Raw genomic sequence first — 13,289 nt, 5'->3', positions numbered from 1 at the left:
GGACAGGGCCATCTGAGGACCAGAGGTCACTGACATGGTCAAGCACAGCAGCACTATGGCTTGGTTTGGTCCAAACCATAGTTACAACTGGAATCCACTCGAAAGCAATATGATGATATTTGCTTACACAAATTTTCTAATTAGCTTTATCATTCCCGGCTCAGTGTTTGAAATTATGTTTCTCTCTGTGTATGTGCGTGCGCGTGTGTTTGTCTGTTCAGGAAGAATCGGCAGAGTGGCGTCAGTTCCAGGCTGATCTGCAGACGGCCGTGGTCATCGCTAATGACATCAAGTCGGAAGCACAGGAGGAGATTGGAGATATGCGGCACCGTCTCCGCGAGGCCCAGGAAAAGAACGAGAAGCTTGGCAAGGAGCTGGACGAAGTCAAGAACCGCAAGTAAGAGACACTGAGAAACATGCTGTGCTTGATTCCAAGTGTCATGTGGCCGACGCCAGCAGTCTTGTGATCATATCGGGGAGATGTACATTACTAGTCAAAAGTTTGGACACACCTCATTCTATGGTTTTTCTTTATTCTTGCGATTTTCCACATTGTAGAATAATAGTGAAGACATCAAAACTATAAAATAACATGTATGGAATCATGTAGTAACTAAAACAAAAAGACAGCTTTGCACACTCTTGGCATTCCCTCAACCAGCTTCATGAGGTAGTCACCTGGAATGCATTTCAATTAACATGTGTGCTCAATGTGTGTTCAATTAATGTATGGAATTTCTTTCCTAAATGCGTTTGAGCCAATCAGTTGTGTTGTGACAAGGTAGGGGTGGTATGTGGGAAGATAGCCCTATTTGGTAAAAGACCAAGTCCATATTATGGCAAAAACAGCTCAAATAAACAAAGAGAAGTGCCAGTCCATAATTTAAGACGTGAAGGTCAGTCAATCTGGAAAATGTCAAAACGTTGAACGTTTCAAGTGCAGTCGCAAAAACCATCAAGCGCTATGATGAAACTAGCTCGCATGAGGACCGCCACAGGAAAGGAAGACCCAGAGTTACCTCTGCTGCAGATGATAAGTTCATTAGAGTTAACTGCACCTCAGATTGCAGCCCAACTAAATGCTTCACAGAGTTCAAGTAACAGACACATCTCAAAATCAACTGTTCAGGTTGAGTTGCTGCAAAGAAACCACTGCTAAAGGACCCCAATAAGAAAAAGAGCCTTGCTTGGGCCAAGAAACACGAGTAATGGACATTATACCGGTGGAAATCTGTCCAAATTTGAGATTTTTGGTTCCATCCGCCGTGTCTTTGTGAGACGCAGAAGAGGTGAACAGGTGATCTCTGCATGTGTGGTTCCCACCATGAAGCATGGAGGAGGAGGTGTGGGGGTGCTTTGCTGGTGACACTGTCATTGACTTTATTAGAATTCAAGACACTAAACCAGCTTGACTACCACAGCATTCTGCAGCGATACGCCATCCCATCTGGTTTGCGCTTAATGGGACTATCATTTGTTTGTCAACAGGACAATGACCCAAAACACACCTCCAGGATGTGTAAGGGCTATTTGACCAAGAAGGAGAGTGATGGTGCTGCATCAGATGACCTAGCCTCCATAATCACCCGACCTCAAACCAATTGAGATGGTTTGGGATGAGTTGGACCGCGGAGTGAAGGAAAAGCAGCTAACAAGTGCTCAGCATATGTGGGAACTCCTTCAAGACTGTTGGAAAATCATTCCTCGTGAAGCTGATTGAGAGAATGCCAAGAGTGTGCAAAGCTGTCATCAAGGCAAAGGGTGGCTACTCAAATCTAAAATACATTTTGATTTGTGTAACACGTTTTTGGTTACTATATGATTCCATATGCGTCATTTCATAGTTTTGATGTCTTCACTATTATACTACAATGTAGAAAATAGTAAAAAATAAAGAAACACTTGAATGAGTAGGTGTGTCCAAACTTTTGACTGGTACTGTATGTGTGCGGGGTTGGGTTAACAGTGATTGCCACATTGATGAAGCTGGTTGTGGTGGTCTGTATTTACATCCACATGAAATGGGTGAGGTGGGACCTGATATGTATTGAGTGTGTTGGTGTTTGTCTCCTTAGGCAGGATGAGGAGAGGGGCAGGGTGTATAACTACATGAATGCAGTGGAGAGGGATCTGGCTGTACTGAGGCAGGGCATGGGCCTGAGCCGTCGCTCCTCTACCTCCTCTGAGCCTTCTCCAACCGTCAAAACCCTCATCAAGAGCTTTGACAATGCCTCCTCACAAGGTACCCCAACCTGCGAGTGTAAGATATGGACCACTTTTTTGTACTTTTATTCTCATTTCACCTGTATATTCCTAGTAATAAGCATAGCAGTAACACTGCTACTAATACAATGTAGTAGTATTACTGTGGGATGTGACTGATTTCTGTTCACAACAGGCCCAGTCCCCACGACCGCTGCCCCTGCTGCTCCGACAGCACCTGCTACCACATTACCACGCACTCCCCTAAGCCCCAGCCCCATGAAGACCCCTCCTGCAGCCGCCATCTCACCCATACAGGTATGCCACCTGGAACCCATTCCAGTGTGTTTGTTTGCATGGCAAGCTCTAAGTGTAGGCATCAGGTCAAGCACACAATAAAAACCTGGCTTACACTAGACCAGTCATTCACACATAGCTGCAGTGCATTCGGAAAGTATTCAGACCCCTTCACTTTTTCCACATTTTGTTACGTTACAGCCTTATTCTAAAATGTATTAAATTGTTTTTTCCTTCATCAATCTACACACAATACCCCATAATGACAAAGCGAAAACAGTTTTAAAAAACAAAACAGAAATGGACACAAGTATTCAGACCCTTTGCTATGAGACTTGAAATTGAGCTCAGGTTCATCATGTTTCCATTGATCATCCTTCAGATGTTTCTACAACTTGATTGGAAAGGCATAAATAAACCTGTCTATATAAGGTCCCACAGTTGATAGTGCATGTCAGAGCAAAAACCAAATCAAAGGAATTGTCCATAGAGCTCTGAGACAGGATTGTGTCGAGGCACAGATCTGCGGAAGGGTACCACAATATGTCTGCAGCATTGAAGATCCCCGAGAACATTATGGCCTCCATCATTCTTAAATGGAAGAAGTTTAGAAGCACCAAGACTCTTCCTAGAGATTGCCGCCCGGCCAAACTGAGCAATCGGGGGAGGAGGGCCTTGGTCTGGGAGGTGACCAAGAACCCGATGGTCACTCTGACAGAGCTCCAGAGTTCCTCTGTGGAGATAGGAGAACCTTCCAGAAGAACAACCATCTCTGCAGCACCCCACCAATCAGGCCTTTATGGTAGAGTGGCCAGGTGGAAGCCACTCCTCAGTAAAAGGCACATGACAGCCCGCTTGGAGTTTTCCAAAAGGCACCTAAAGGACTCTGACCATGAGAAACCAGATTCTCTTGTCTGATGAAACCAAGATTGCCAAGTGTCACATCTGGAGGTAACCTGGCATCCTCCCTACGGTGAAGCAGGGTGGTGACAGCATCAAGCTGTGGGGATGTTTTTCAGCGGCAGGGACTGGGAGACAGGATTGAGGGAAAGATGAATGGAGAAAGTACAGAGAGATTCTTGATGAAAACCTGCTCAGGACCTCAGACTGGGGGGGAGGTTCACCTTCCAACAGGACAAAAACCCTAAGCACACACCAAGACAACACATGAGTTGCTTTGGGACAAGTCTCTGAATGTTCTTGAGTGGCCCGGACTTGATCCCGATCGAACATCTCTGGAGAGACCTGAAAATAGCTGTGCAGCGATGCTCCCTATCCAAGTTTGAGAGGATCTGCAGAGAAGAATGGGAGAAACTCCTCAAATACAGGTGTGCCAAGATTGTAGCCAAGAAGACTTGAGGCTGTAATCGCTGCTTATATAAATGTGGTATTTCAGTTGTTTGTTTTTAAGAAATTAGCAAAAATGTATATAAACCTGTTTTTGCTTTTGTCATTATGGGGTATTTTGTGTAGATTGATGAGAAAGAAAACAACAAGAATTGAATCCATTTTAGAATAAGGCTGTAACGTAACAAAATGTGGAAAAGGTCAAGGGGTCTGAATACTTTCCGAACGCCCTGTATTTATCAAGGTCTAGATCAAATGGTGTGTTTTAGAACTGCCAGAGCAGTATGGCAAGGAATTGTTGTCTGTGCTGACTAGGTCAGGGAGCGGTGCAGTAGTGAAAGAGTTATTGTGACCATCGGGTCAAGAGCTGTCCTATATTCACAGTGTTTATAGACCTCCATTACTCCACAGATATCACTTCCTCCTCTTCCTCTGGCACTTTGTCACAGTTGACAGTCTCAGGGCTTGCCTCATACACAGACCATGAGAGATTGAGTTGTTTGAGAATATGTCCCATAGCTCTAATTCCGTTACCTCACTTTCCCTTAATTTATATTTTGGTAATTTAGCAGATGCTCTTATCCATAGTGACTTAGTCAGTGCATCCAAATTATCCATATGATCCAAAGATTCTTTCTCATCTTTTAAACTCTCACACGTTTTTTCAAACATGTCAGCTGTTTGCCTCTAACACATTTTTCATGAACCTGCAATGTAGTGTTGTCACGATAACAGAATCTTGACTTACAAAACCTGGAATCTGTATCTATCACGATACTCGATACCACGGGGGGGATTAATCGTATTAGCCAATGTCGTAGAGTGGCACTTGATCCAGACAGATCTTTTGAGTTAAATATCATTGCATTTGAAATGTTCTATTTAAAAAATAAAATGTTAAATAATTAATGAATCAATTATATAATCATACAATCAATTTGACTTATTTTGACTTATTTTGGCTGAGTTCATGTGGCTACAGATGTTTTTAATCTGTTTCCCTTCCATTTGGGACTTATTTTATTGATCAACAACATTTGCATAGAAGAAGCAGTATCTTCTTATATAAGTGTGCGCTGTCTCTTTAAGGCCCATGACGTAAGCATTACACTGTTAGTCTACACCTGTTGTTTACGAAGCATATGACAAATAAAATGTGATTTGATTCACACAAACAGTCAGTTCGAGGCTCGAGCAAAGATGATCTTGTCCGAATCCCAAATGGACCCCTAAGCCCTACACCCTATGTACTCGTGGAGATCTGAAAGGATTTGACCGGTGTAAGCAATATGGTAATAGTTCCACCTAGGCTAGGTGGACATTTCACTGTATTGCTTAAACCAATCAAATCCTCTCAGATCTCCACGAGTGAATAGGGTGTTCGATTTGGGGGTCCATTTGGGATTGGGCGTGGTAGATTAAGTGAATGAATTAAGTTTTTGGTGACAATCAGCTTTAAAATCAGCAATATTTTTCCTTATGATGTTGCATATTATCATATTAGTAATAGTGTAGTGAATTGATGTAAGCTTCAGCTGTAAGCTAGTACTGTAAGCTAGTAAGGAAAGTTAGCCTACAAAGCTGGAAGTTACAGGTGCAAATTATTGTATGGGACAATATACATTTGAGAAAGATCATTAGAAAAATACAATTTCGCTAAATGTATTTATTGGTTTCTTTTCACTTTGATAAGGGATGAAAATGCAATGAATTGAATGTTATTTGTTGTAAAAAGAAGTTGTCATTAGATGTGGGGTGAGGTTGCTAGAGAACTTGGAGAAACAATGGGGTCCCCAGAAATTCTGTCCAAAGAAAATGGTGTCCCTGCTGAAAACGTTTGAATACCACTGCAATAGAGTATAAGGACAAATTCAGTCATTCCATGTAATACTGTGGACAGAGGGGCAAATCTGAGCATTGGATATTTTATATACATTATTTAAGCAGAGTATCAGATCTTCTCATATGAAAGGGGCAAAGTTCAGGGAGAGATTGGTTTTTCTGTTTCCTAGACAGGTTTCAAGTCTTCTGTCCTGCTTTTTCTCATCTATCTTCCTCTGCAGTCACAAGATTATTGCCAATGCCTGGCTGCAGGGTGCTGCGGTCAGAATGGCCTCCTCGACCTGGACATTTTTTTCAGAAATGACACATACTAGGCTACTTCTATAGGAATTGTGAAGACATTTTCAGGAGGTTTTTAGATAAAAAAAGGGGGTTTATGTGGTGGGCGTGGCAATGAGCATGGTCGGCTCATCAGAGCGGCTACATTTTAGAGGCCCCCATCTTGTCGGTGTAGAGAAAGTGTTTGCATTTTTGCCCCATTTTCCTACAATATTTCTCCATGGAGCTGTGAGAAAATGCTGCAGCTTTAAACCTAATTTCCTGCGATTCTACATATTCTGTCATGGCGCTAAAATAACATTTTTGTTTTAAAGCTATTTTGCTAAAATTCAATGCATTTTGCCATGGTTCTTTTACTATTTGCCTGTGTTCTTTTACTCAAAAATAATAACAAAATGAATACTAAATTCTCCCTGATTGTCTGGCTTTTATATAATATTTTTCTCAAACATTATATTATTTTTAAATATAGGTTCATTATCTTTTCTATATACTTTATATCTGCTTTCTAGCCCTTTATCATTTGTAAAAAAAAAATAATAATACACTATTTGACTTAGGTAACCTGAAAAAATGCTTAGACTGACTGCCCAAGCATTACAATGGCAGAAAATCTCTGATTTTGTATGTATGTGAGCGAGTTTTAATCTAATGATGGTTGTTCTATTTCAGAGACACTCCATAACTGGGTCCATCTCTGCACCCAAAACCCTCTCGTCTCTGAGTGACAAAAGGCCCAGCTACGCAGACATCAGCATGCCAGGTGAGGCCGCAATACAGTATGTGGATATATGGGTCATTTTTAAGTTTGGTGGTGCTTTGCGCCCAAAGCAGTGGGGTGGGTGTCTTTAGTCACTAAGGAGGCAAGCATGGAGTCAGCAGAGCTTCACTTGACTTTGATGTGTGGGTTTAATAAAACACCATAGAAAGTGTGGTGTCCCAGTGACTGGCCTCCCCCATAAATGTTGTCATACATCTTCTAGTGAGTTCCGGGGCCTGGAATGTGAACGTGCTATAATGGTCATGCCCTCCGATGTTTAGTTAAATGTCCCTGTTGTTTTTTAACCTCATTCGATGGTACTTGACAGTTCCAGGGCCTGGAATGTTACTTTGATCCCTTGAGTATAAGAGGAAGAAAAAAATCCCTCTTGCTGAAACTAACACTGACATTCCTCACTTTGGTTGTGGGGTTGTCATAATGTTTGAGTGTTTCATCCTGTCACTATCCTCTTCCCCCCACAGCAGAGCATCTTCTCAGGGGCTCCTCTGCCAGCCGCCCTGCCTCTGCTCTCCAGAGGGTGTCCAACATGGACTCATCAAAGGCCATGGCCATCTCAGGTATCACAAATCATGGACATATGAATAGGCCTTGAAATAGATCTATAATTCTTTTAAATGGTTGCCAGTAAAATGAAATGCATTTTGAGAAAGAATTCAACGACATTTATAAAAAAATTGGAGAGAAAAAAAATTGGGGGAACGTATGTTGTCGCTGGCAGTGAAGACGGGTCACTCACCCTGTATCTCTGTCTGTCTGTGTGGTGGCCAGTGTCCCGCAGGAGCAGTGAGGATATGAAGAGGGACATCTCTGCACCTGAAGGTGGCTCCTCCTCTCTGATGGCCATGGCCTCTGCTTCCTCCCTGTCCTCCTCCTCCCCCACCGCCGCTGTCACCCCCACCGCACGCAGCCGCCTCCGGTAAAACCCTAATCAGCTCCATGCCTTTGATACGATACATACTAATCCACGAAGTCCTTTTCATGTTTTAAACAATATTTTGACTATACCAAATGGGCTTTGTGGACTAGCTGGTCAATGGAGTCTGAATATGTGTGTTAATTCAAATGATTCTCTGTCCTCTCCAACGTGGTGTGTTCAGTGAGGAGCGGAAGGACCCCCTCTCAGCGCTGGCCCGGGAGTATGGGGGGTCCAAGAGGAACGCACTTCTCAAGTGGTGCCAGAAGAAGACTGAGGGTTACCAGGTATGCGTTGTTCAGTCAGAACAGACCGGTCAGGTCATTTCACCTCTCGGGTCGCTCTCTGTTGATGAGGATTTATTTTCTCAATAGTGAGACTCTGGTGGGGGTTTTTATAAGCTCAACTATCTGGAGTGACAATCTAATTCAATAACTTTGTCAGAATGTCCGTTATTCCTTCAGAGGTCTAGTTCAGCTAATTGTTTTTTAAAAGCCCCTTTCCGACACCTACGTCAGCGCATCCTTTATGCTCCCCTCTCAAGTCATAAACTATTGTAGATGTTGTCATGAGGACTGTTGTCAGTTTTATTGTGTTGTCCTTATGTTTCCTCTCCCACTCTAAAGCATGTGACTGGACCAACAGTGCCTGGGAACGGCTTCAAACGTCATCCACAGAGGGAATAAACATTTGGCTACTTTGAAAACTTTATTTATTGGTTGAATTAGCTATTTAGGACATGTTTTTAAGACCCACTCTGTCATATTGAAACAGCCTTTTTTTATGGTCTTGGTCCTAGTGCAGAGAGTGACTGGTCGTCATGGTTCTCCAGGAAGTGCTCCAAATGTTACACATGTCTTGCCAACTGCCTGTCAGAAAAGCTGTGAATTGCCCTGGCTGAGAGGAGGGCAATGAGATTCAATACATTGGGGATTCACACTATAGTGGGATGGAAACAAACCAGCTTTGTTTTTTAGGGGGGGGTTCTTCTGTTGTTTGAAATGTTGCTCTTGCTGAGTAAGCAATCCTGCCAGGATTACGATGTGGTGTTAAGAGATCCTCCTGTCAAATGAATCTGAGTAGACACATCATACTCCACTCAATCTTTATGACCTCTTCCTTCAGAGAAACTTGGTCATTCTGATAAAACAGTGTTTGTTCGTGAGGAAAACAAGCCAGTTTATTTCTGACAGTATGGCCACAACAACCTCTCCCTCAACCGTCAGTAAAACAAAGGAGTTGATTGTTGACCTCAGGAAGCAGAGGAGGGACCATGGCCCGGTCCACATCAATGGGACTGCAGTTACATTTACATTTAAGTCATTTAGCAGACGCTCTTATCCAGAGCGACTTACAAATTGGTGCATTCACCTTATGACATCCAGTGGAACAGTCACTTTACAATAGTGCATCGAAATCTTAAAGGGGGGGGGGGGGGTGAGAAGGATTACTTACCCTATCCTAGTTATTCCTTAAAGAGGTGGGGTTTCAGGTGTCTCCGGAAGGTGGTGATTGACTCCGCTGTCCTGGCGTGGTGAGGGAGTTTGTTCCACCATTGGAGGGCCAGAGCAGCGAACAGTTTTGACTGGGCTGAGCGGGAACTGTACTTCCTCAGTGGTAGGGAGGCGAGCAGGCCAGAGGTGGATGAACGCAGTGCCCTTGTTTGGGTGTAGGGCCTGATCAGAGCCTGGAGGTACTGAGGTGCCGTTCCCCTCACAGCTCCGTAGGCAAGCACCATGGTCTTGTAGCGGATGCGAGCTTCAACTGGAAGCCAGTGGAGAGAGCGGAGGAGCGGGGTGACGTGAGAGAACTGCAGTCAAGAGAGTAAGCAGTTTGAAGTTCTTCTGAGTCCATATCACAGAGGACTTGACGTGGACCAACAACACCACCACTCTTGTCAAGAGGACACACAGTTTCCCTTGTGTATCAAGAATGATCCACCACCCAAAGGACATCCAGACAATTTGACACAAATGTGGGAAGCATTGGAGTCAACATGGGCCAGCATCCCTGTGGAATGCTTTTGACACCTTGTAGAGTCCATGCCATGACGAATTGAGGCTCTTCTGAGGGCAAAATGTGTGGGGGGGGTATACTCAGTGTACATTCTTTGTGTACTTTGGTATACTCAGTGTACATTCATGCTACACACACATCTCAACTGCTGCTACCAGACTCTTATTAGGATTTTTAAATGCTGCACAATTTTAATATTTGCCCCCAAATCTCCCCTTGCCAAAACACTTCTAAATAACATACTATAAATGGTGCCTTCCTGTAATATAATTATGCTAAAATGTTTTCTATTCTACTGAGCCATTTTAAATCAAATCAAATGTATTTATATAGCCCTTCGTACATCAGCGGATATCTCAAAGTGCTATACAGAAACCCAGCCTAAAACCCCAAACAGCAAGCAATGCAAGTGTAGAAGCACGGTGGCTAGGAAAAACTCCCTAGAAAGGCCAAAACCTAGGAAGAAACCTAGAGAGGAACCAGGCTATGAGGGGTGGCCAGTCCTCTTCTGGCTGTGCCGGGTGGAGATTATAACAGAACATGGTCAAGATGTTCAAATGTTCTTAAATTACCAGCAAGGTCAAATAATAATAATCACAGTAGTTGTTGAGGGTGCAGCAAGTCAGCACCTCAGGAGTAAATGTCAGTTGGCTTTTCATAGCCGATCATTAAGAGTATCTCTACCACTCCTGCTGTCTCTAGAGATTTGAAAACAGCAGGTCTGGGACAGGTAGCACGTCCGGTGAACAGGTCAGGATTCCATAGCCGCAGGCAGAACAGTTGAAACTGAAGCAGCAGCATGGCCAGGTGGACTGGGGACAGAAAGGAGTCATCATGCCAGGTAGTCCTGAGGCATGATCCTAGGGCTCAGGTCCTCCGAGAGAAAGAAAGAGAGAATTAGAGAGAGCATACTTAGATTTACACAGGACACCGGATAAGACAGGAGAAGTACTCCAGATATAACAAACTGACCATAGCCCCCCGACACGTAAACAACTGCAGCAGAAACACTGGAGGTTAAGACAGGAGGGGTCAGGAGACACTGTGGCCCCATCCGATGATACCCCCGGACAGGGCCAAACAGGAAGGATACTTTACTTTGTTCGTGTTCTTATCTTTTATTATTTATTATTGTTGCATTGTGGAGAAGGAACCTGCATGTACGCATTTGGTTGGAAAGTGTATACTATGTGTATCCCGTACATACTATGTATCTCATACATACTTTGTATCCTGTACATACTGTGTATCCCGTACATACGACTAATAAAACTTGAAACTAGTAGGAAGATTAAACAACGAGTTGGTTTTATTATGTTGTTTTTTAAAATTATTATATCCAATTGGTAGTTCCAGTCTTGTCCCATCGCTGCAACTCCCTTATGGACTCGGTAGAGGCGATGGTCGAGAGCTGTGCGTTCTCCGAAACTTGACCCTGTCAAGCTTCTTGACACACTGGTCACTTAACCTTGAAGCCACCCGCACCAATGAACACCATCCAACTGTCGACCGTGTCAGCGAGCATGTGCCCGGCCCGCCACAGGAGTCGCTAGAGCGCCATGGGACAAGGACATCCCGGTAGGCCAAACCTTCCACCTAAAACCGACGATGCTGGTCCAGTTGTGCGCCGCCTCATGGGTCTCCCGGTCTCGAACCTGGATTTGTAGTGATGCCTCTAGCACTGCGATGCTGTGCCTTAGACCGCTGTGCCACTCAGGAGGCCCAACGAGGTGTTTTTAGTACCGACGTCTGGGACCCAGTATCTATTGGATTATCAATACAATACACTTCTGAACCCTACATGTCTTTACACTGTACCTTTGCAATATAATAAAAAATGTTTCCCCTCTTTCTGGCAGAACATTGACATAACAAACTTCAGCAGCAGCTGGAATGACGGCCTTGCGTTCTGCGCTGTGCTCCACACCTACCTGCCTGCTCACATCCCCTACCAGGAGCTCACCAGCCAGGAAAAGGCAAGCCGATTTCCTACTGTAGTGATGATAAGTAACAACGTGTCATAGAATTGTAACCAGGTTTCTATCCAACCATTACATGTGAAATAATTACCTGATCAGAAAAAGTCACGACGGGGCTCATGGAAGCAGGAAGTCGGTACAATTTCGTACATTTTCGACAGATGATTGGTTTGTTCGACATGGTGGGATCTTTTTGTGTGAGTATAATTATTTGAGAAACGTCGGTGGAAATGCCAAATATTGACTTAATAACCATCATATTGAAGTGAACTTGGAGTCACGTAATGATATGGGCCTATCACCACGACTGGGAAAAGCATTAAATGCTTATAGGTAGATGAAATAAGTTATATTCATGCTAATTCCCAATAGGGTCAATATCGAGGGTAGGCTATTATTTAGAATTCTGGTGACATGATGATCGGTTCTTGGCTACCAATTATCAAACAAAATGACATTGTGCTCATCCATATCTCATCATATAGTCACCCCCCTGTCCACTTTATCAGCGAAGTCTAGAGAGCATGTGCCAAAACCAGATTATGCAAGTTTACGTGGTTTAAATTGCAATGGAAACCCATATAACTAACGTTTTTTTATTGGGTACATGGGAACTTAACTGCAAACGTCATTTTTATCTGCACTGCATCATCAAGCACAGCCTTTTATCTGCAACAAGTCAGTTTGATGGAAACATCTCTGGTAGGAAAATGCACATGGTTTTAATGCAGATTTTAGAATATATTTGCATGGAAATCTGTTGCCAATTGGATGGAAACCTAGCTATTGTTTAATCTTTTACAGTTGTCTCAATCTGTCATCAGGGAGCTTTATAGTGTGTGATTGTGTGTTTTTGTCTCCCGATCTTTAGAGGCGTAATTTCACACTAGCCTTCCAGGCTGCAGAGAGTGTGGGGATCAAGTCCACTCTGGTAAGATTCAAGTGGAGGATTTGTAGGATTTTTAATGAATTTATTTGCAAGTTATGGTGGAAAAGAAGTATTTGGTCAATAACAAAAGTTTATCTCAATACTTTGTTATATACCCTTTGTTGGTAATGACAGAGATCAAACGTTTTCTGTAAATCTTCACAAGGTTTTCACACACTGCTGCTGGTATTTTGGCCCATTCCTCCATGCAGATCTCCTCTAGAGCAGTGATGTTTTGGGGCTGTTGCTGGGCAACACAGACTTTCAACTCTCTCCAAAGATTTTTTATGGGGTTGAGCTCTAGAGACTGGCTAGGCCACTCCAAGACTTTGAAATGCTTCTTACAAAGCCACTCCTTCGTTGCCCGGGCGGTGTGTTTGGGATCATTGTCATGCTGAAAGACCCAGCCACGTTTCATCTTCAATGCCCTTGCTGATTGACGGAAGGAGGTTTTCACTCAAAATATCACGATACATGGCCCCATTCAATCTTTCCTTTACACGGATCAGTCGTCCTGGTCCCTTTGCAGAAAAACAGCCCCAAAGCATGTTTCCACCCCCATGCTTCACAGTAGGTATGGTGTTCTTTGGATGCAACTCAGCATTCTTTGTCCACCAAACACGACGAGTTGAGTTTTTACCAAAAAGTTATATTTTGGTTTCATCTGACCATATGACATTCTCCCAATCTTCTTCTGGATCATCC

The 13,289-nt window shown here is 43.5% G+C and overlaps 1 protein-coding gene across 2 annotated transcripts in view; it reads left to right on the top strand.

The window, feature by feature from the left end:
* The window catches only part of LOC124036179 (cytospin-A-like), a 33,387-nt gene that overhangs the window by 14,694 nt on the left and 5,404 nt on the right, over nt 1-13,289 (top strand). Inside the window, exons 7-15 of one of the 2 annotated variants that reach the window (XM_046350408.1) lie at nt 222-397; nt 2,076-2,242; nt 2,399-2,520; nt 6,640-6,730; nt 7,210-7,305; nt 7,517-7,664; nt 7,846-7,948; nt 11,537-11,653; nt 12,528-12,587. In XM_046350408.1, coding sequence (XP_046206364.1) covers nt 222-397; nt 2,076-2,242; nt 2,399-2,520; nt 6,640-6,730; nt 7,210-7,305; nt 7,517-7,664; nt 7,846-7,948; nt 11,537-11,653; nt 12,528-12,587 — 1,080 coding nt within the window. Of the gene's footprint in view, nt 1-221; nt 398-2,075; nt 2,261-2,398; nt 2,521-6,639; nt 6,731-7,209; nt 7,306-7,516; nt 7,665-7,845; nt 7,949-11,536; nt 11,654-12,527; nt 12,588-13,289 lie in introns of both variants that reach the window. The other variant, XM_046350407.1, reaches the window with a different exon arrangement.

Source organism: Oncorhynchus gorbuscha, linkage group LG05 (assembly GCF_021184085.1).
Source record: "Oncorhynchus gorbuscha isolate QuinsamMale2020 ecotype Even-year linkage group LG05, OgorEven_v1.0, whole genome shotgun sequence".
NCBI lineage: Eukaryota > Metazoa > Chordata > Actinopteri > Salmoniformes > Salmonidae > Oncorhynchus > Oncorhynchus gorbuscha.
This window is presented reverse-complemented; position numbering and strand designations above follow the sequence as displayed.